Source organism: Leptodactylus fuscus, chromosome 5, assembly GCF_031893055.1.
Source record: "Leptodactylus fuscus isolate aLepFus1 chromosome 5, aLepFus1.hap2, whole genome shotgun sequence".
In the NCBI taxonomy this organism is placed as follows: domain Eukaryota; kingdom Metazoa; phylum Chordata; class Amphibia; order Anura; family Leptodactylidae; genus Leptodactylus; species Leptodactylus fuscus.
The window spans coordinates 95,417,453-95,442,209 of NC_134269.1; the positions used below are offsets into that span (position 1 = coordinate 95,417,453).

Here is a 24,757-nt window from a genome sequence, read left to right on the forward strand (position 1 = left end):
GTGCATTCAGACTACGTAACGCCGGGCGTGTATGAGAGCCGTACACGCCGGCATTACGGCAGACTGCCGAACACTTCCCATTCACTTCAATGGGAGCGCTCGTAAACGCCGCTGTTACGAGCGCTCCCATTGAAGTGAATGGGAAGTGTTCGGCAGTCTGCCGTAATGCCGGCGTGTACGGCTCTCATACACGCCCGGCGTTACGTAGTCTGAATGCACCCTAAATATGCTAAATCCTAGTAGCTAAAGGTCTTTGTTTTTCAAGCCAAGTACCCCTAGCAACAAAGAGTTCCAACCAAGTACCCCCAAGGAAGCAATCAAAAATGTCAGCAATCAAAAATAAGCAGGAGTAGGAGGGTAATGTAGGAGATTTTCTAGCTCTTCTGGGAGTTTCCCAGTCATTCCTGAGAAAGTTGGAAAGTATTACTATGAAGCTCAATTAAATAGACACATTCGGTGTAAGGCTGAATTCAGATGCCTGTGCGTGATTCATGTAATATGGTCCACGTGACAGCTACATTTCCTTGACTTCTCCACACCTTGTTTGTGAGCTATAATGCATTGAGTTTGGTTCTGCTGAGCCAAAGGCAATCTGGCCAATACATGTGCATCTAAGTTTGCCTAAAGGCCTACATTATGAGAGTTGATACATGAGAAACATTCAGTCTGGGACTTAAATGGTGCTGGAAGATTAAGGCAAACTGAGGTGCTAGGATTTATCATTCATGTTGGACTCTTCCCAATAGTGCTATTATTATACACTGGGGTCGCCTCAAACCCCAGAGTACATAAAATCAGAGGCTCGGGGGGGAGATTAAATATAACAAATACTTATACTCACCTGTTCTGAGACTCCAGCAGCTCCCAGATCATGTGCTGGCGTAATGACATTAGCGCGCCCCACAAGAATACAGAGGACCAATCACAGGCCTGAGCAGTAACGTCTGGGGTGTGTGACCTCAGTTGCTGGCAGAAGAAGACAGCCGGATGGTGGGGTAAGGTAAATATAAGTGTTTGTTATTTTCCATCACGTCCCCTGTGCCTAATTATAGACTGGGGTCTGAGGTGACCCCAGTGTATAATAATAGCAGTAAAACTAATCAGTGCCGAAGCTCACAAATATTTGTCAAATCTCGTGCGATTTGCCTGAAGCGACAGGGGACTCTTAGGAGCATTTCATACATTTTAGGGCCACTATAGGGAGCATATTATACTGTGCGGGGCCACTGTGGAGCATATTATACTATGTAGGGGCCACTGTGGAATAAATGATCTCATGAGGACCTAGTTTGTTCCAGGTTAAATATTGCTATAAGATATTCTGTATATATTTATTGGATTAAACCCTCTGACTGGACTACTTTCTAATTGTTTATGTAAAACTGAGAGTCCAGTCTCATAGGGTCTTGGTATCAGCCAATGTAATATTAGCTGGCGATTAATATTGTGTGAACCATTAACATTACATACTTTATTACATTGTGCTAAGGGTTTTATATGCCTTGCACCACTGTTTTCAGTTATTAATACACACAATTAAATATCATACGGTTGTTGTGATTTGTTTTAATTAGCCATATTCATTTATACAAAAAAAAAACTTAAGTAGGCTTTACGGGTTTTCCTGAATCAACCCCTGGTGGAGGAGTCTAGCCAACACCATACTCACAAGCTTGGAATAGATTTGGATAGAGGCACTGCTTGATCAAACTAGTAAAGAGATGAGAGCTATATGTATCACTGTAATTGATAACCTCCTTGTGCACCCCACAGGAAGGGGTGTTACATATAGATATATATACATATCTCCACATATGAATGGAAATGATTCAGGTACAGGTCACTATCTGTGTTCTCTGAGAAGTAGTATGGTACATTATGCTTCTATGGAGGGGCAATTAATCTGTCTTTTATGAAAATTGTAATGTAGTTAAGGGGTGTGTTTACACGTTTAGGTACATCATAAGTGTTTTAGGGGGCATTCACACGGAGGAAGTTGGCACTGATTCTGCCACAATAACTCGTGAATCAGCACTGAAAAAAAGCCTCCCATTGATTTCAGTGTGTTCCATGCGGAAGACAGAACCCATTAAAGTCAATGGGAGTCTTTTTTCAGTGCTGATTCTGCCACAAGTTATCGTGGCAGAATCAGTGCCAACTTCCTCCATGTGAATGCCCCCTAATCTGAAGACATGAATACTGAAGTTGTATGTAAAACAAAACAGCAGGTTTACAATACGTACAATAGCAGCAGAGTTGACCTGAACTTACACTGCCGCAGCGTGACATCTTATCACAGAAGACAACAATAACCAATGAAAAGTCATTGGAAAGATATTTTTCAATGACTTCATTTTTTTTGGTTGCCTTTTATGATAAGATATCACGCTGCAGCACTTTAACTAATTGCAAAAGTTTGGGTCAACTCTTCTACATCTGTACGTATGATATACAGGGTGATGTTATGGTGACGCATGATGTACAAATGTCAAAAATATAACATGTAACTGTGGCACAGTTTATTGCAGGGACTTTCACGCACGGTCACATGTTTCTCTTTATTCTCTAGTTTCACTTTCGCCACCCTTGTCATTGGCTGCTTGTGCTTTTCATTTTTCCCTAGACCAGTCAAAGCAGACAGACAAGGAAGTCAGAGTCTAGCTGGAGATGTCATCATGAGCTGCCTGCCGGAGCGTTCGCCCAGTAAGTAGAATGATCCCTTGTTTTGATCTCTCTTATGACAGTGACTGGTTTTAAGTCTGCTAGTAAGTGAGACGTACATAGTGCTAGAAGTCGGGTAACAGGTCTGAACAAGGGTTAATAAAACCCAAAACACAAGGGCTGAAGCCGAGTCACTATTAGCAGACGTTACCTGGCTATACAAGGAAAGGCTTACTAACTAGTGAAAGCTCTTAAAGTTCAAATCAACATATGGTACATTGGAGGGACTGTTGTACCGTATACAGATGTCAAACTACAGCACTGAATCAACAGAGAACTGATGAAAATGAATGGAGATAGTACAGTAGTCGGACAAAGACCTATCACCATGCTGAGCAGAAAGCTTTAACGCTGCTTTGGTTATTTTTACAGTCTCTTAATCTGATATTGCTTACTTGCATGTAAAACCTTATTATTGCCTGCAGCATATTTCCATCTTCATTTTCTCTGATTGACTCTTCAGCCTGCAGACCTGCTTTAGTTGTCTCTGTACTTATCAGTGACATGGGGAAACGTGGTGGTTACCTGTGGTTTTCTTTACTTACCGTAACTAAAGCATGCCAGACCCATTAGAAAGCTGTCAGTCTAGGGCTCATTATCATACGTAACTCCCATATAAACATGCAAGCTCAGCTTGGTGAAGCATGCATATGTCATCTTCTAACCAGGTCACTTCTTTCCTCTCCAGATACCTCTGGCTTTGGCTTATCTCCCCCAGACAAATTTGGGCAGGTAAATTTCCCCTATTTCAACCTTTGGACAAAAGTTGAAGATGAACCAATAAACATTAGTTAGCTGGCCAGTCTGCTATAATCACTGGATTCAGCTGCCAAACATCCAACGTAAAGGGAGCATATTAGCACAAACATCAGTTATAAACTAAACACATTGGGGGAAATTTATCAAGACCATCATTTTCTATACCGGTCTTGATGTCCCCTTCGCCATTGGAGGATGTGTTTAATTTATGACTAAGGGGGCGTTTACACAGCTGATTTGTGGGGGGTTCAAATGTTAGACCTCAACAGATCACATACTGATGACCTATAGGTCATCAGAAGAAAAAATCATTTTTGCCTGAAAACCTCTTTACAGGGTTTTTTTTTTTCAGTGCTATTGCATGTTCAGCTTGGATGTTTACTTGATGGCAGACCCTGGTCAACAGACCTTTACTAAAGGTAGTTGAGTATATATTATAGACTGTTATAGACTTTGGACTGTAGCTGTTTTAGAAAATGGACCAGATCATTTGTTTCTGGCCCTCCTTTGGCATGCATGGCCCAGAACTACAGTACCAGAAGCAGAAGATATAGCACAGAGAACCACTTAGAACAGTGATGGCGAACCTTTTTGAGACCAATTGCCCAAACTGCAACCCAAAACCCAATAAATTATCACGGAGTGCCAACATGGCAATTTAAACTTAAAACTCTGTAGATCCACAATTGCGGACCCACAAATTACAGTCGTGTGAATGGGGCTTTACAGAGCTTGTACTAAAAGGTTAAGGTCTCTGCATTTGGTACTTTTGAACAATTAATGTTCACTACTTACATCGCACAGGATCTGTTTTATAGTGATCGTGCAATGTTATTACAGCCTGTACAAATATCGTGTCTGCTATAAAACAGATATAGTTAGTGAAAAGGTCCATACACAGTACAATCTGCCCCGCAGTGGCCCCCACAAAGTACAATTTTCCCTGCAGTGGACCCCACACACAGTACAATCTGCCCCGCAGTGGCCCCCACAAAGGACTATACCTGTATACTCCACAGTAGCCCCCCCCTCCCCATACAGTATTAAATGCTCCACAGTAGTCCCTCCCAACACAGTATTAAATGCTGCACAGTAGCCTCCTCCCCACAGAGTATGAAATGTTCCACAGTAGTCTCCCTCCCCACACAGTATGAAATGGTCCACAGTAGTCCCCCTCCCCACACAGCATGAAATGGTCCACAGTAGCCCCCAACACACACAGCATTAAATGGTCCACAGTGGTCCCCCTCCCCACACAGCATGAAATGGTCCACAGTAGACCCCTCTCCACACAGCATGAAATGGTCCACAGTAGTCCCCCTCTCCATACAGTACACACACAAATATGCTTACCTGAAGAGGTGTCGGGCGTCCTTTCTCCTGTTCACTGCACGCACTAATGAGTTACGTCATCACACCCACGTTGGTGCAGAGGTCACACTCTGCAGTCAGTGGAGGTCGCAAGGTACACACTGACAGCTTTCAGCTGGATGTGCATTTGCACAACCAGCTGAAAGCAGTGATCGCTCACTAACGGGGAATCCTGTACCAGATTCCCTGTTAGTGAGTGATCCGGACAACCGCACATGTGCCAGCAGGGGGGCTCCGCATGCCATCTCTGGCACGTGTGCCATAGGTTCGCCATCATTGGCGCCGCTACTTAAAAGACACAAACAGCTCAGAGCTGCTCCCAGCCCCTCCCTCCCCCCTGAGAGCAGGCAGCTACATCACTTGACAAATGAGCAGATAATCCCAAGGGCCATAGAAACGGAGTGTAAACAATGAAGTGAATAAATTTAATATAGTGGCCAAACAAAGCACTTTTGATAAAGCAATGCATTTAGGAAAAGTCTTAAATCCACATAAACTAGCAGTATAGATAGGATCCTTGTGATGGGACAACCCCTTCAAGGATAAGGTAGATTTTGCTGTGTTTTTGACCCAAAGCCAAGAGAGGATTTAGAACAGTGGTTCCCCACATCCTGGATCTTCACGGAGTACACCATAGCCTTCAAATGGCCCCTGAGATAGAAGTCCAAGGGAGTGAGGTCCGAAGACCTTGGGTGTATCCATATCTGAGTGTGTCCTTACTTATGGCTCACCTGGGTGCATCCATACTTATGGACCTCCCTGTATATAACAAGTCACTGGAAACATGGAAGTGAATAGGTACGAACTTGAGCATGCTGAAATTTACTAGAAACTGTGCATAAGAGTCTAGTAGCTAATATGACAAGGTAGAGAAGAGAACAGGTTTCTGTTTCCTGCACAAAACAGGACAGGAGATGGAAACCTGCCGGCATCTTTCCAAACCCATTCATTTGAATGGGTTTGAAAAGTGTCTGGCCGTGAGCGCCGGTGAGCGTTTTATGCTCTCCATGGCGAAACCTTTTTTTTTAAAACCGGACACAGAGTCGGACATGCAGTACTCTGTGTCCTTTTTATAAAAAACGGTTTCGCAGCGGAGAGCTCAAAACGCTCACCGGCGCTGACGGCCGGACTCGACATGACAGGTTTCCGTCTTCTCCAGAGTGTCCAGACGCTGATGTGAACCCAGCGTAAGTAGCAAATCAGGCACCAAAACTAACAGACCTTATTGCTCAGGAATTGTGGGCACTACAAAAAAAAATTCTAACTGCACCAGAATCAGTGGAATGGCACCTATTAACACGTGATAATACTTGGTGTTGCTGGAGGTGTTGAAAGGTCCTCTTTTAAGTCTGCCATTTCTAAATACATCTAGCCCTGCAAAGGACTTCTTCAGTGAATCTGTCAACATACATTGTAGACCTCCAGGGTCCCCTTTGGTGCACTGCAGTAAAGGAGTTTGGTCTAATGGCCAAGGATTGGAATGAGCTGTCTATATTTCGGTTCAGTGGAGAGTGGTAATTGAAGCATGGAGGGCCAGGGGTTCAACAACAATAGGTATCCCCAAATTGTGAAAGCATTGTACAATGTGCATTGAGGCAGATTTACTACTGAAAACGAACAGAATTTTTGTACAATTTGCTCGATAAACTTTTCCATCAGTAAACGTATTACAATTTGCATAGAGATGTCACAAAGCCTTCTCAGTAGTTCCCACGCGCAACCACAATCCACTTATGGGAAGTAAAAAGGGGTGTGCAATTTCCAGTATACTCTACCAAAGCCTTGGGCATCTTATATTTCTATATAGCATTGCACAATAATTATAATAAGAAATACAGCAGAATGGAAAAAGTACACATGGAAAGAAATGCCAGTGTTGAATGGTATTCTGGTCATTGTAATCTCCAGGAAATCTCTCTTGAGTGGTGCTTGATAATGTTGTCTTGTGGTGTCCCACTTCTACATACTGTAGGTTACCTGGCCTTAGCAGTCACCTCTACACAAATGCCACATGTTTGCTATCAGCTCCTAGGAGGTTTTCACTTGGGTTGTATCCAGTAGGTGGCGTTGTCTTAATTGTGTGAACTAGCAGACTGCACCCGCCAGCTGGTCACATCTAGTACACCCTTCACCTCAGCATTTGTTGGGCAAACCTAACCCACGTACTTTGTCATAGACACAGGGTTTGTGCATAATACTAACAGTCACGAGCTCATGTGGATACAGTGAATGATGCACAAACCTTCTGGGAGCCCATACACGTGATATATTTTTATTTCCAAATTTATGTGCTAAGTGCAGGATTATCCTTATTTACCTGCATTTTGGACACATAAGGATGGGTGTCGATTTATTTATTGATTTATTGTATTATTCTATTTTAATTCATTATTTTGCCTTATTATTTATGTATGTGTATATTTATGCCCCTGATGAAACCTATAAGTATAGGGGAACGCGTTCGGTATTTGGTTGTTTGGTATTTGGTCAATGTACAGAATTGTTGTAGGCATGACTGAGGACTTTTCTTCCAAGGGATAAACAGTCTACCTCTTTCTGCTTATCCCTCCTTCTCCTGCACATAGACCTTTTGCCTCTTCCTCCACCCCCCAATTTATATGAAGTAGCCCCTTTGCTAACAAATAGCCCTCATTATTAAAGAGTACTTTTCACTTCCTGGTGCACATGCGGTGTAATGCACCACTAGAAAGCCGACAGTGCACTGAATTCAGCCCGCTATCGGCTTTCCCATTCTATGCCTACGGTGAAGAGCTATCGGTGCCAATACCGCAGTACAGTCAGTCAGGAACCCCCTTCCTCACAGTAGCGTCTATAGCACTGCACTGTGAGAGGGGACCTTCCTTACTGTCCAGCGATGATGCTGAACGGTGAGGAACGCCCCCCCCCCTTCAGTACTTGTCTATAGATGAGTACAATCAGGAGGGGAGGGAGGCATTCCTCCCCACTCTCACAGTACAGCTGCTGTGAGGAAGGGTGTTCTTGATTGACTGTCAGAAACTCCCTTCTGACAGTGAAGATTTAAGGTACCGGCACCAATAGCTTTTCACCTGGGGCACAGAATGGGATAGCCGATAGTGTGCTGAATTCAGCGCACTGTTGGCTTTCTAGCGGTGTAGTAAACCGCATGTGCTCCAGGTGATGAAAGGTCCTCTTTAACAGTACCATCAGTGTGTATCTGTTAATAGTGCCATCCAAGGTCCAATGTCCCCAATGATCACCCTACAGCTCTATAATCTGTCTGCTGCTGGATTCTGCCTGTTCTTTTATTGGAGCCCCTTGAAGTACCAAAATGTGATGATAAGGACATGAGACCAAAAAACATTGTGCAACATCTAGATCTAGATGGACTTTTTTGGACCTTGCTGTATAACTTTGTAGTGGCTTCTACCATTGGCACATGCATAGCACAGCACATGGCGATTGTTAAGGCATTTGTCTAGCTTGTATAGGCATTAAATATTCCCTCTTGTTTCACAACAGGTATCAGATCAGAGCTTTATTAACTATTTTGTCATCACTCCACAAGGTTATCAAGGCAACCTGGAAAACATTAAACCATCCTAAGTATTTTAATCTCGGGGATCTTTTGGTTAATTCTCATCACTCAGCAGTCAGCAGATTGGCTTCTCACAGATACTGCTTTATTAACCTTTGTGTCACAAATGTTACTCTCTAGCTGAAGTTATATTTAAGGTCGATGCTGGGCTGGACATAGGCTTGCTCATACTGAAAATACCTTATAGGAGAGAATTAAAGGGGTAATATTTTGTGATAACATCCATAATTACTAACATAACTAGACCAATTAGTTTCCTTCTACACTGTATTTCAACAATGGCAATGAGATCCATAAATAATGAAAAAGTTATCTTATTAATATTATAAATGTGAAAGTTTGTGGGTTTGTGTGTTTGGATGTTTGCATATTCGGATGTTTGTTCCTCAATCACGGAAAAACCGCTCCACCGATTTGGCTGAAATTTTCCACAAACATAGTTAATACACCCGATTAAACAATAGGCTACTTTTCGTCACAATAGCGCACATACGTTTGTGCCAGGACCCCCACAAAACCCAAACTCACACCACCATCTCTGCAATCTCACACACTTTGGACCATAGCAAGCCACAAAATTTATATTTCCCTCTACAGCCTCGCCCCTAACCCCACACAATCTCATATACATATACTTTACCACTTTGCCCCTCACCTCAACGATACTCCAGGAGGCTCTCTTTAACGCTCCGGAGCAGCCACGTTTGCCGACCCCCACCGCTCTGACAATCCGCGACACCGCCCACCCATGTCAATACCCCTAGGCAGTCTAATAAATGCAAAAAAAAAGTTTACAAAAAGTAAAAAAAATATAAAAAAATAAAAAATAAAAAGGATTAAAAATTCTAATCTCCCCCCTTTCCCTAGAACACATATAAAAGTAGTTAAAAACTGTGAAACCCATACATGTTAGGTATCCCCGCTTCCGAAATCGCCCGCTCTACAAAGCTATACAAATATTTTTCCTGTTCGGTAAACGCCATAGCGGGAAAAATGGTCAAAAGTGCCAAACCGCCATTTTTTCACTGTTTTGATTCTGATAAAAATTTGAATAAAAAGTGATCAAATAATTTTTTAACACAGTTTTGGATTTTTTTTAAGGGGTCAAAATGTAAATAAAACCATATAAATTTGGTATCCCTGGAATCGTAACGAAACACAAAATACAGGGGACATGTCATTTTGGTTGCATAGTGAACGCAGTAAAACCAAAGCCCGTAAGAAAGTCGCAGAAATGCATTTTTTCTTCAAATCCACCCCATTTTGAATTTTTTCCCTGCTTCCCAGTACATTATATAGAATAAATAATGGTGGCAAGATGAAGAAAAATTTGTCCCGCAAAAATTAAGACCTCATATGGCTATGGGAGCGGAGAAGTAAAAAAGTTATGGGGTTTAGAAGGAGGGGAGTCAAAAACGAAAAACAAAAAATGCCATCGGCGGGAAAGGGTTAACTTCAAATACTTCTGTCCCAAAGTCACTATGTAAAGTTTCTCACGACACCGTATATATAGCAGCTCTAATACAAATTAACTTCAACACAAAAGTCTCACGTATTCTCTGAATTACAGCAAAAACAAGATACAAAGTTACATTTCATATCCCATACCTTATACACAGTACGAAAACCTTACCCACGCCTGTATATACCCATTGCTACAATCACCGCAGACAAAGTCGCGGGTACCAGCTAGTCTACTATAAATATTAATGACTTAAGGTGTACGCGACTGGCAGACATGTCAGCTGAGGGTGGGGGAAACAAAAACCAAGAGTTCTCCTTTTAGCAATACAGTGTGTATCTTATAGTGACTGTAGTTATTAATACACATATCCTTTTGTTTCCGAAGTTCCCTAATGTCACGCGCTGCATTCTAAGGTTCACAAATGTAATGGAATGTGAAGTGAAAAGAGGAAGTTTCATTTCATTTAGCAGAGAATGTACTCTAAAGTATTCACATTACAGTATATTATTGTGTTATTTCATGTAGAATATTATATTACCCACAATTGTTTTACAATTTGTTGCTGGACAAATGTATTGACCTGAGATTTGTGTTACAGTTTCAATTGCCCAACAGTCGGTAGTACATTGAATACTGGTCTATGGTGGTCAGTGATACATGTGGACAACCCACACAGAACATTTTATATATATATATATATATATATATATATGTAATGTATAATTGTGGGGAATCGCTCAGGTAGATGCTTGTAGCAGTGCGGAAAACAGGGACACAGACACTGGATTGCACACAGGTTCAGGCTTTATTCACATGTAACGCATACACTGCTTTTGCAAAGCCACAGGATAAACAAGTCAAATACCTTCTCGGCTGAGAAACTAACTTAAACGTAAAGAAACTTTTTCCTGACTATACAGGAGACTGGCTACCAGTCTCCCACCTTGGCAATAACACCAGGTGGCACAGTACCTGCTTTGGAGGTCCGGTCTGGACAGTTCAACTCTGTCAGTGTGGTGCCACCCTGCTATTCTTCACACTCAGAATGTTTATTCAGCTGACCTCCCTGGTGTGAGTTTTTACCAAACACCCTTTAGCTGCCTGGCTGGGATATACTTGTCTTCCCAGACAACACCCTTCACTCTTTCACTAGCCTAGCCTCTGCCTGTGACTTAGTCTGCGTGTTGTTGGCGTCGATGATCCAACTATATTCAGCAAATTGCTGCCATCGATGATTTGCCTGTTCTGGCGTTTTGGCAGCTCTCAAGCTGTCCTGCTGCTGAACTTGTTCCTCACACCATGCCTGTGATTGTTCCGGCATCTCAGAAGCTCACTGGGATGCCATATAATGAGCATGTTGTTGGCGTTAATGATCCACCTGCTCCGGCAGCTGTCAAACTGGCCTGCCGCTGAACTTGTTACTCACGCCATGCCCATTTTCTAAATAAATATATTTATATATTTATTTATTTATATAATCTGAGAAGGTGACAGGTAGAGTACTAGAGTCCCAATATATGTCGTCCAGGTTTCTCAGCCCCAGGTTTGGGTCCTGGGCTCCTTACTGGGCCATAAAAGGCTGCAGAGCCTGCACTTCAGGGCAGATCCTGGGAGGTGAGGAAGTGGCTGGGTCTGTCCTGACATTGAGAGCTTTGTATACATTACAGTGCTGTCTTGGTTGAGTCATGTGGCTGGTAGTAAGCCACAAATATAGTTAGTATTTAATGTTTAGTTAGCGCTCAGACAAGCAGGTTTTGTTTTGCCTTTTTGCCTTGAGTTAAAGGGGTATTCCCATGAACATAATCATATCTATATTTGTAGATAATTAAATGTTAAACATTTTTGCAAATATAAATAATTAAAAATTCTGCAAAGTTTTAAACATTTTCTCTAACTTTCTTAGTGGTGACAGTCTGTTATCTTGATCGCTTGACAATGGATACGACCACTAATGCAGAAACTTTCTATGGTCTGGGACTTGGCAGAAACCCAGCCATGATTGTCTTAGGGTGCATTCACACTACGTAACGACGGGCGTGTATGAGAGCCGTACACGCCGGCGTTACAGCAGACTGCCGAACACTTCCCATTCACTTCAATGGGAGCGCTCGTAACAGCGGCGTTTACGAGCGCTCCCATTGAAGTGAATGGGAAGTGCTCAGCAGCCCTGCTGTAACGCCGGCGTGTACGGCTCTCATACACGCCCGGCGTTACGTAGTGTGCATGCACCCTTATTGTAGCTGGTTATCATGCAGGGACACTACATGTATAAGAAGATATCCCGGCCACAATAAAGAAATCATGGCTGATTTTCTGACTTTAGAAAGTTCCTGCATTCATGGTCGTATCCACTGGCAACCGATCAAGACAACAGCTTGTGACCACAAGATATTTAGAGAAAATCTTTAAAACTCTGCAAAATGTTTACTTATATTTGCAAAAACGTTTAACTTTTAATTATCTAAAAATTTAAAAATAATTATGTACATGAGAATACCCCTTTAAGGCTGTATTTTATTTTTCCTATCCTGTGCCTGACATAAAGGTTAGTTTATTTTGCTGTTTGTTTGTTTTTTGTGGTTGTCTTTTTTAAAAAAATAAACCGGTTTTGCTGCAAGATTTGTGTCCCTGTCTCTGACTGGTTGGGTCCTCACCATTACTGCTGTTACTGAGCTGCCTTCCCTACAATATATATATATATATATATATATATATATATATATATATATATATATATATATGAAGAGCTCAACGGAAAAATGGCCTAAGTCCAAAAATCAATATTGTGAGAAAAACGAAATTTAAAGTTTTAGCCTAAAGCAAACGGGCATTATTGTGGAATATATCTATCCAATGTAATCAGCTAATGAACACCGTTAATCCTAATCATAAATTGTATTATTTATTAAAAAAATTGCAGCTTCATGTATAAATATTATTTATTTAATATTATTAATTAATTACTACTATTATTAAACGATGAAGAAGAATAATTACCTGCCTCCCTTTTCGGCGCTAAATATGTGCAAAAGTCGATTTAGAGCCTTTTAAACAATAAGACAAAGTTTTTACACTAATATAAACAACAGACCGGAAGTCACGATTTCAATGAAAAAATGACCAACGAGAGTGAAGTAAGTAAGTTTGTATTGGACTTAGGCCATTATTCCATTGAATGTAAATTCTTCTGCATTGAAATATATGGACTTAGGTCATTAATCCTAGGTACCTTGTAAACCCAATGCATAGAACGAGGTACAAAGAAGCTTTCTAGGTAATAATTTGAAATATGACAAAATGTGGACTTAGGCCATTTTTCCGTTGAGCTCTTCATATATATATATATGTCAAAAATGGATGGCATCAGTGACACTCCTGCACTGTAACAGCCCTCCTCATGAGAAATTGTTAACTCTACTGTTAGTCATATGGTCTCTGAGTCTACTCCCTTGCTTTGTCTTATGGTCCTGTTGCAGTGAGGATTTATTGTGGTTGCATTCCTGTCGATAGATATAAAAAAGGGCAAAATAACAAATATATATGAATGATTTTTAAAATAAATCAGCTTTATGAATGTAAAACTCCTCTTTTGTCTCTAGCTGACCATTTTGATACAATGGAAGAATGCAGCATATTATTCCATCTGTGATGTTTTCCACACGCCCAGAGCCTTTGCAGATGAATAACCATGCTGAAAGGTAGGAACTTTTTTAAAATTTCAGGAAATGTGCAATAAAAAAACCCAACAACACCAACATGCTTGATGATTCATTTTCAGCACAGTTTTTCACTTTTTAGAGCAGTAGTTTATACTTTTGAGTTGTTTTATTCCTGTAAGTAAAAACAGTAACTTGTGGTTATACTAACCCATTTCAAAGGTGTGACTTCTGTGTTTTGTCACTCATTCAAGAAAATCTATATATTAATATGTAGTCATATATGTACTATCCCTCCTCTTTCTATGTATACAGTATATATATAAATGAGACTTCAGTCACACCTGCGTTGGGAGAGTGTTCGCGGACTCCGTTCCCAATTCATTTGACATATGTGGAGACCAGCAAGACTTTTTCTCTCCGACGATTTAGGATGGACACCTGGCGGATCACAATATAGCATATGGAGTCCGCAGGTTTCCATGGGTAATTGCTTTTTAAGCAAATTGGGTTTCTGTTTTGTCGTGGTCCCCAAGCGAACCCCAAGAACAGAAGCCCCAGCACTAGTGTGAACTTAGTGTAATCACTCCATTTGTGCCTTGGGTGATTGCCTGCTTAGCACACAATAAAAAGACATTTCTGTTCTGAGATAATAACATGACTGCTTACGCTATGTTCACACTAGCACTGTGGTCCCCGAACAATGGAGAGCCAGACTGCTAAAACACACGCGGAGACCGCAGACCGCATTGACTATAAGGGGGTCTGCTGGGTGTCCAGCATTTCAATACTGAAAGCAGCACATAAAAAATCCTCCATGCAGGACTTTTCTCTCCACTGATTTTCGGCATTTTCTGCAAAAGGCTGGTGTGAACCCAGCCTTACATGACGGTCCATTGTTAGTACTACAAATTGTATTTTTCCCTTAATTTCAATGCAATGTCAGGAAGGCTAAAAATCACATGGAAAATGCAGGATTCCCTGCAGCTCACTGTACAGAGGTGTCAGCCACCACCTCCTCTTTGTGATGTGTTCCGACCTGCACACTGTGGACCTGCACCCCCAGCCCCTTTACACTTACCCTTTCTTCCTGGCAGCTCTGGACCTGGAACATCACATAGAGGAGTTGCCAATAGACGATGATGTCCTGGTCTGGAACTGCCATGAAGAACAGGTAAATATACTGGGGCTGGGGGGAGTTCCTATCCACTGATATTGCAGTGTGGATATTGATCAGATTGAGCCCCCGCAACATCAGCAGAAAGGGAAAAAAATACTATATAGAGGTCACATGACCTCCATATATTACAGTAAAAAAAAGAAAAATTGTCACTAAATGCAATTTAGTAAGTTTGGCGGGACATGGGGGCCTTATGTTTAAAACAACCCATTATCCATTAAATTGTAAGCAAAATAGTTTAAAATGCAGAGAAATTAATTCAATTTAAGACATTTAGACATACCATTTTAACAAACAGTTGAATCCATTATATACTCAGTATATACATGTCTAATAGAACTAAAACATTGAACATTATACATGTCGGATAAACTACATGATACATTTTAGCAATTTTTGACTTCAGAGACAGTTACTATTGCAAATAACAGCCCTGCTTTTCATTTCTAGATATCCAAATCAAAGAGCAACCAGTGTGTGCCTGTGTTCCCCTGGACTTTCCCCTCACTCTGCGCTGCAGAGCCCAGGGCCCTACGACGTTGCATTATCAATGGTTTATGCAGTGGGAGGTAACGTTTACACATATGCTTGCATAAGTTACATACAGTGCTTATTTATAGAAAGTAAACCTCATGGAACAAGCATGTGTCAAACACACTTCCTTTTTCACTGTGCTTATCTGAAACAAAAATAGATTTTCTCTCCTGTGAAAGTGCTATATTGTAAGCACGTCTCATTGCTCCAGGGCCGTCACTTTACATTTCTTACTTAAATTAGTCTGTATTCATATTTTAGAACGATGAACAAGCAAGAATAGTGTGAGCAAAATGCTGGTTCTGTTAATACTAGGTATACAAAAGTTTACTGACTATGGTCTATATCTCACTATACAGTACTGTATGTTTATCACTCAAATAAATATATTTAGATACTGTTCCAACATAGGCCAAAAATGACACTCTTCAGGCCATGCTGCATATTTTTATGGCAAACACAGTGTGAATTTAGCCTAAATCAGACGGGTCTAACCTGTAACACTTTGGACCACATTCAGCTTTGAATGAGTTAAACCTGACACATGAACGTACTTTTTTCTGCAATTGCAGATCAAAGTACAGACACATGATTTTCGTCCCAGACACACAGCTGTCGTTTTTGCATAGTTATGGAGCAGGTCCCATACCTGTCCATAACTTCAGCTCTGTCTGTTCATTTGGGTTGTATGGGTCAGTGAAAACCATAGATGTACATGGATACAAATCGGATACAAATGCACTTTTGTCTATTAAGAGATGCCAAGCCTCAGAATGGTTTGGTAACCTGAAGAGATTGTTGACGTATGATCCTTGATGTGAGAACACAAGAAAATAGCATTCTTGCTATGGCATCCATGTGCTTGATCACCATCTTCCTGATAATTCTGTGTGAGATGGAAATGGAGGAATATAAAACATTTACCTGTTTAGCTGCTGAATATTTCATTAATGGGCAAAGAGTGACCTAGCCAAGATAAGAAGAAAATAGTCTGTTTTGGATGGACTTGGGTTACCATTACTTGGGGAGCAGGAAGCTCCATCTACTTAATCTGCTGGAAGACTTTTCATGCAGCTCCCACTACAGTAAAAACCACCATGGATTAAGATAAAAACTAGAGATGAGCGAGTAGTATTCGATCGAGTAGGTGTTCGATCGAATACTACGGTATTCAAAATACTCGTACTCGATCGAATACTACTAGCTGTTCGAAGTTAAGGTTCGATGCAGAACCAGCGTTGATTGGCAGAATGCTATACATTGCCAATCAACGCTGGTTCTTCTCTTACCTTTAGAAGTCTTCTCCCTGCGCAGCTTTCCCGCATCCTCTTCCGGCTCTGAATTCACTCTGCTTAGGCATTGGGCCTGGGCAGAGCCGACTGCGCATGCCCGCGCTACAAGAAAATGGCCATTTCTTAATTAATGACTTAAGAAATGTGTATGTTACTTTGTCACTGGTTGTCAGGTTTAGATACGGTAACTAAAATGAATAAGAAAATAAACAGTTACAAAACCATATGAATAGCTCTATGGCTTGTAAAATATATATGCCATGAATATGCAAAGCTACGAGGCACCCAAACTATTCTCCTTAATCCTAATGGTGTAGGTATGGATATGGATTTTTTTTATCATTATAACACATTAGTTTTAAATTAAACACTGTATACTTTAATTTCATATTTTTTCATAAGAAACACAAATAAATGAAACATTCAGCTTTAAACACTAAATACAAATCTAGGTAGACCTTCCAACATTATAATATGTGCAAGTAAGTTATACCTCTACTAACATAAACACCATCTTTTTTTCCAGCCCACGTGTCGGGAAATTCCAGGGGCCACTCAGCCAGAACTGCACTTTCATGCCAGGCAAACAAACTTGTATATCTGTCGAGTAAATGACAAAAACCACCACATTTTATTCAGCAACTGGGTGAAGGTGAAAGTGCTAAAAAACATTCCTGCTGGTAAGATAATGGAAATATTTTGCCAATTTACTGAGTGATAAAGGATTATAGTGTTAATTCCGCTTTATATTTAATTCTCTTTGACTCTGTTTACACCCGTTTTGGCCATATAGTTGGCAGAATTCAGATGTGTACTGAGTGGATGGGTGAAAAGTCACTGATTCAGAAGACAGATTTGCATATTCTTCCCATGGTCCCTTGCAAATTGGAGTGCTAAAGGCTTAATAAGTCTCCACACACCTATATGGTGGTCTCTCCCCAAGGAGTGACGATATCCCCCTAACTCTGTTTAAGCCTCTCACCTCTACCAGGTTAGTCTTCTCCACACCGGGCTGACGAGATGCAATAACAATGAAACGGCCGTCCTCGGTTGAGAGACTATACGTGGTAATAATCCCAGCATCATTGCAAAACAAAGGCCTCTTGGAAGGTCGAGCATGATGTTAAAGGGAGCAGCCTTTATTGGGCTATATCACTGAGATTCTGTCTTCCTAATTACATCAGGGAAGACAGGCTTGTACATTCCAGTGAGCGCCCTCTATTGGTTTGCAACACTGAGGCACCTGACTTCCTAATTACATCATGGAAGACAGATTTGCATATTCTTCCCATGATTCAGACTATGTTATTTTTATCTTAGTACTCACTGGCCATACCCTTGCATTCAGCCCACAAAGGATCTCTGCCCTTTATGCTAATGTAACACAGGGCTCCTAATCTTGGAGATATAATGGAGAGTACACCTACAGTAAGTGCATCAGTGCACAGTCCATTGCAGGCTGACTGCAGAAGGCCAGAATTGCACATTATCACTAGGGTTGAGCCAATCTTGAGATTTCAGGATCGTTTTTAAAATCCAATTTCCGATTATTTTCCATTCGAACCCGATCCCAATTCTGATCCTAATGCAAGTCAATGGGATTTTTTTAATAATCAAAGATCGGATTTCAACCCCTTAACGACCGGCCCATAGTAAAATTACATCGGCACTGACAGGTCCTTCCAGACTGCCCTATAGTAAAATTACGTCGGGCAGTCAGGGAAGGATTCCCCGTCAGTGCCGACATAATGGGAGCAGATCTTACCTGTATCTGACAACTAAGACCTGCTCCATAACCCCCCCCATTGGAGGGGTCTCTGATGGGGGAGTTTTAACCCCTTCAGTTCCGTAATCAAACATGATCACGAAACTGAAGCGATTTTGTGAGTGTGCCGGCATTATCGGCACCCCCCCGGCAAGATCGGGGGGTGCCGATATGCAAAACACGCAGTCTGGGGTTTGGCCAGTGACCCCAGGCTGCCTGAGGCCCCGTTACGTGGTTGATCCTGCCATGTACTAAAGGGAACCAAGCGATGCCTCTGCATAGCTTCACTTCCTGTTACAGACTGGAGACACGTGCAGCCTGTGTCTCCAGCTTGTAACATTGATTCAGAAATGAAATCCTTGTTGAATCAAGTGTCCTAAAAGGGACACACAAAAAAGTGAAATAAAAAGTGAAAATAAATAGTGTTTGAAAAAAATGAATAAAGTTATAAAGCTCCAAAAATCCCCTTTTATCTATAGAAAATGAGTTATGTAAAAAAAAAAAAAAAAAACAACCAAAAAAATTAATAAAAACAATGCATAATAAAAGTGAAATAATATTTAATGTATACGGTGAATGTCGGGGGAAAAAAAAAAACCGCCGGAAGTAGTGATTTTTCGCCATCTCACCTTAGAAAATATGCTATAAAAAGTGATCAAAAAGTCAAATACACCCCACAACAGTACCAATAAAAAAGCGCAGGTTGTCCCGCAAAAAATAAACCCCCAACCGAAAAATAAAAATGTTACGCCTCTCAGAAGATGGCGATGCAAAAATAACTGATTTATGTCCCCAAATGTGTTTTTGTTCTGCAGAATTAGTATCGCATAAAAAAATTATATAAATGAGGTATCGCTGTAACCGTACCGATCCGCAGAATAAAGGCCATGTGTTACTTATACTGTACGCTGCATGGCGAAAAATTTAAAAGGCAATGCCAAAATTAATTTTTTTTTAAAATCCAGCAAAAAAAGAGTTAATAAAATGTATTCAATAAATTGTAGGCACCCAAAAATGGTGTCATTACAAAATACATCACATCCTGCAAACAACAAGCCCTTATATGGCCATGTCACCAGAAAAATAAAGAAAATATAGTATCTAGCAATAAGATAGATAAAAAAAAAAAAAAATCGCCAAATTGTTAGAATACAACTGGCTGCGGCAGGAAGGGAATGTATAAGCTGTGTGTGCGTATATCACCGGACACCCCAGATTTAGAGCTTGTGAGGGAACAGACACCAGAATGACCCCTAGAGTGACTCCCCCAATCATAGGAGCTACTGGGACATAGTTCGGAATTTGGTGTTTGCAATGTCCTCCGCACCGCTTACATATTCCCTCTTCGCCATCCGCTGTGTAGTCACGTCTGGGATACTAATACTCACTACACTCCCTGATAAATTCTTTGAGGGGTGCAGTTTTCAAAATGGGGTCACTCCTTTGGGGAATCCACTTTTCTGGTACCTTACAGGCTCTACAAACATGACATGGCATCCAGATACTAAACATCTGAATCTGTACTCCAAAAGCCGCATAGCGCTCCTTCCCTTTTGCGCCCTGCTGTGCGCCCAAACTGCAGTTCATGCCACATGTATGACACATGTATGACACTGGTGTACCCAGGATAACGTACGTAATGTCATATGTGGGTATAAACTGATATTAGGGCACAGCTGGACACAGAAGGCAAGAAGGGTTATTGGGTTTTTGGAGCACAGACGGTTTGGTTTTTGGACACCATGACACTTTTGCAGAGCTGAAACGCCAGTAAAGTGGAATCCCCTGATATGAGACCTTATTTTGGAAACTACACCCCTGAAGGATTTATCCAGGGGTACCATTTGGGGGAGCATTTTTAACCCCGAAGTGTTGCTATAACTTATTATACATAAATGAATATGAAGCTGATTGTGAGAAGTGAAAATGACAATTTTTCCAGGAATACGTCATTTCAGTGCATAATATAGTTTGCCCGACTTGTATCAGAGATGAACGCTCTAAAAGCTGTTGTGCCTGGGATACCCGCTTACCAGTTTTTGGAGTTTGTATCTCTGCTGACATAAGTTGGGCACAACATATCGGGCACTAAAATGGCGAATCTCTGGAAAAATTTACTTTTTAACTTCTCATTATCAGTTGCGATTTCATTTCTGGAAACTAAATAAATGCAACACTTAGGGGTTAAAAATGCTCGCTCCGCCACTTGATAAATCCCATCAGTGGGCTAGTGTCCAAAATGGGGTGACATGTCTGCAGATTCCACTTTATTGGCAATTCAGGGGCTTTGCAAAAGTGATGTCCAAAAACCAAACTGTGCGCCAAAAACCAAAATAGCGCTCCTTCCCTTCTGTGCCCGGCTGTGCCCAAACAGCCGATTCTACCCACATATGGCATTAAGTCCGTTATCCGGGGTACACCAGTGTCATACATGTGGGCATACAGTGCCATTTGGGCACACAGTAGGGCGCAGATAATAATAATAATAATAATAATAATAATAATAATTAATAATAATAATTTATTTATATAGCGACAACATATTCCGCAGCGATGTACAATATGTAGGGTTCAAATACAGACAGAAAGATACATTACAAAGAAAGTCATTTCACACAATGGTACTGAGGGCCCTGCTCGTAAGAGCTTACAATCTATGAGGTAGAGGGGGTGACACAAGAGGTAGCAGGGGTGGCATTGCTTATGCAGAGGTCAGACACTTTTGTAATAGAGGTGACTGTCATTACACAAACATAAAACTTTATGAGCCATCACCAATCGTGTCCTTTAACATGTGGATGGAGCTTGGACCTATAAAGTTAGCATGAGATGACATCATATCATGTGGGGAAATGTGGGAGCGGGGACAGAGGAGGGTTAAGGGTTTACGTTAGAAATTGTGATAGGCTTGTCTGAAAAGATGCGTCTTTAATTTGCGTTTGAAACTGTAGAAATTGGGAGTTAATCTGATTGTCCGGGGTAGAGCATTCCAGAGAAGTGGTGCAGCTCGGGAGAAGTCTTGTATATGAGAGTGGGAGGTTCTGATAATAGAGGATGTAAGTGTTAGTTAATTGAGTGAACGGAGAACACGGGTTGGGCGATAGACAGAGATGAGGGAGGAAATGTATGGAGGTGCAGCATTATGGAGAGCCTTGTGGATGAGGGTGATAACTTTATATTTTATTCTATAATGAATAGGCAGCCAATGTAAACGACTGGCACAGACCAAAGGCATCGCTGTAGCGTCTAGCCTGATAGATGAGCCTGGCTGCTGCATTCAGAATAGACTGTAGAGGGGAGAGTTTAGTGAGGGGAAGACCGATTAGTAAGGAGTTACAGTAGCCAAGACGAGAGTGAATCAGAGAGACAATAAGTGTCTTTAGTGTATCTCTGGTAAGGAAAGGGCATATTCTGGAGATATTTTTGAGGTGGAGGAGACATGAACGTGCGAGTGATTCAACATGAGGGGTGAAGGAAAGGTCTGCATCAAACATGACCCCGAGGCAGCGGGGCTGCTGCCTAGGAGTTATAGTAAGGCCTGAGACTGCAATGGATATATCAGGGACAGATCTGTTAGATGTGGAAACAGTAGTAGTTCAGTCTTTGAGAGATTTAGTTTCAGATAGAGTGAGGACATGATATTTGTGACAGCAGAGAGACAGTCGCTGGTGTTCTGTATGAGTGCAGGGGTGATGTCACGGGAAGATGTGTATAATTGGATGTCATGAGCATAAAGATGGTACCTGAAGCCAAATCTGGCGATGGTTTGTCCAATGGGGGCTGTGTAGAGAGAAAAGAGCAGGGGGCCTAGGACCGAGCCCTGAGGAACCCCAACAGCAAGGGAAAGAGGGGAGGAAACAGAGCCCACAAATGATACACTGAAAGTGCGGTCTGAGAGATAAGAGGAGAACCAGGAGAGCGCAGTGTCATTGAGGCCAACTGAGCGGAGCATAGTGAGGAGGAGTTGATGGTCAACAGTGTCAAAAGCTGCAGAGAGGTCCAGAAGAATAAGGGAGAAGTCACCATTGGATTTAGCCATTAGGAGATCATTGGAGACTTTTGTGAGAGCCGTTTCAGTAGAGTGCAGAGCGCAGAAACCAGATTGTAAGGGGTCAAACAGAGTTAACAGAGAGATAGCGGATTAAACGAGAATACACCAGGCATTCCAAGAGTTTAGAGATGAAGGGGAGGTTAGAGACGGGTTGATAGTTAACAGCACAGGATGGGTCCAGGGAGGGTTTTTTCAATAGCGGGGTTATAACAGCATGCTTGAAGGAGGATGAGAAGATTCCAGAAGAGAGAAAGAGGTTAAATATTTTAGTAAGGTAAGTCATGACAGCAGGCGACAGAGATTGGAGAAGGTGCGAGGGGAAGGGGTCACTACTGCAGGTTGTAGGGCGAGATGAAGAAAGTAGCTGAGAGACTTCCTCTTCTGTAACAGGTTCAAAAGATGAGAATGGACAGTCTGAAGTGCGGTTGGTGAGGGGATCATTACTATGGTAGGTGATGGGATCAATGCCACCTGGGGCTTGGGCAGTAATTTCCTGACGGATCTTATCAAATTTATCATGGAAATAAGTGGCAAGATCATCGGCACTAAGGTCTGTGAATGGCATCTGCACCTTGGGTGTGAGTAAGTAGTGAAAAGTTTCAAAAAGCCTAGGGTTGCTGGAGAGAGAAGGAATGAGGGTGGAGAAATAGTCTTCTTTGGCGTGGTAAAGGGCAGAACTATGTGAAGGAGATCAAGGAGAACAGATGTGAAGGAGCGATATGTGCTTTTGGAGTGCAGATTTAGATTGCTAATGTTTGGACACCATGTCACATTTGCAGAGACCCTAAATTTGCCCTTACAAAATAGGGTGACTTCTTGGGGAATTCCAGTTTACTGGCACCTCCAGGGCTCTGCAAAAACATCATGGCGCCCAGAAAGTCCCTCTAACTCTGTACCCCAAAAGCTAAAAAGCGCAGTGCTCCTTCCCTTCTGAGCCCTGCTGTGTGCCCAAGCAGCAGTTTACACCCACATATATAATTTTTTGCCCCTCAGGATGCCCCCTTATAGTTTTAGAAGTGCAGGTCTCTGACAACACAAAGTGGGTGCAACGTATTGGGCACCGAAATGGCATATTTCTTTAAAAATTAAAATTTTCATTTTGTACATTAATTTTTGGGAAGCGTTTTTAGGCTCAAAATGATAATACGCCTTGATACATTCTTTGATGGGTGTAGTTTTTAAAATGGGAGGGATTTCCATTGTATTGATACTTTAGGGGCTCAGCAAATGCGACATGGCACCTGAAAACTATTCCAGCAAAATCCACCCTCCAAAACCCAAATAGCGCTCTTTTCATTCTGAGCCCCATCATGTACCCATACAGCAGATTATAACCACATATGGGGTATTGTTCAGGAGAAATTGTGGGGGGATTTTTCTCTTTTAACCACTTGTGAAAATGAAAACTTTGGGGATAAAATTGTGTCATTTATTGGGGTTTTCAATTGTTTTGGTAACTGAAATCTTGTTTGAATGCGCAATGGGCCTGAAACATATAGAAGCAAAAATTGTGTCTTGAAATCCAGTTGGTGATCCCTTCTTTTTGGGCCTTACTGTGTGTCCGTACATAGGATTAAGGCCACAAAGTGTGCATTTTTGAACACGGGAGAAATGGGATCATCTATTTTGGGTTGTGTTTCTTCATTTTCATGTGTTATGTTAAAAAAAAAAAACTGCCTATAAAATGACACTTTTGTGTAAAAAAAAATATGATTTGTTTTTTGTTTGATGCAAATTTTCTCAAAACTTATGGGGTCAAAGTACTCTCTATACCCCTCAATGAATACCTTAAGGTGTCTAGTTTATAAAATGGTGTAATTTATGAGGGTTTTCAATTGCTTTGGCAACTGAAATCTTGTTCAAATGTGCAATGGGCCTAAAATATCTGTAAGCAAAATTTGTGTTCTGAAATCAATTTGGCCCTCCCTACCTCTTGGGCACTACTGTACGTGCGTACAAAGGACTAAGGACACAAAGTGTACATTTTTTAACACACGAGAAGTAGGGTGATATATATTTGGGGTGTGTTTCTTCTTTTTGATGTGTTGTGTGCAAAAAAACTGGCTTTAAAATGACACATATTTGAAGAAAATGAAAATGTAATTTTTTTCATCATTTGTAATAATTCTTGCAAAACAATATTTGTTTGATCAAAATGCTCACTATACCCCTCAAAGAATACCTGAAGGGGTCTACTAGTTTTACAAATTGAGTCATTTAATGGGATTTTCTGTCATTATGCCACCTATTCCTGTCTGCAAACATAGCTTGGTACAGGAAAAAAAATCACATACTCAAAATTTCCAAAATTTGCTTATAAAATTGATAAACTTGTAAATTGTCTAAGTTACTCAAATATGCTAAAATTATTTCAAATATGCTTGAA

At 41.2% G+C, this 24,757-nt stretch overlaps 1 protein-coding gene across 2 annotated transcripts in view; it reads left to right on the plus strand.

The window, feature by feature from the left end:
• Positions 1-2,634: 2,634 nt before the first annotated feature.
• LOC142203211 (mucosa-associated lymphoid tissue lymphoma translocation protein 1-like) overlaps positions 2,635-24,757 on the plus strand; it is a 63,023-nt gene continuing 40,900 nt past the window's right edge. For both annotated transcript variants that reach the window (XM_075273756.1, XM_075273757.1), the window contains exons 1-4: positions 2,635-2,703; positions 13,493-13,591; positions 15,180-15,298; positions 17,082-17,235. In XM_075273756.1, the coding sequence (XP_075129857.1) occupies positions 13,582-13,591; positions 15,180-15,298; positions 17,082-17,235 (283 nt within the window). In that variant the 5' untranslated portion in view covers positions 2,635-2,703; positions 13,493-13,581. The remainder of the gene's footprint in view (positions 2,704-13,492; positions 13,592-15,179; positions 15,299-17,081; positions 17,236-24,757) is intronic.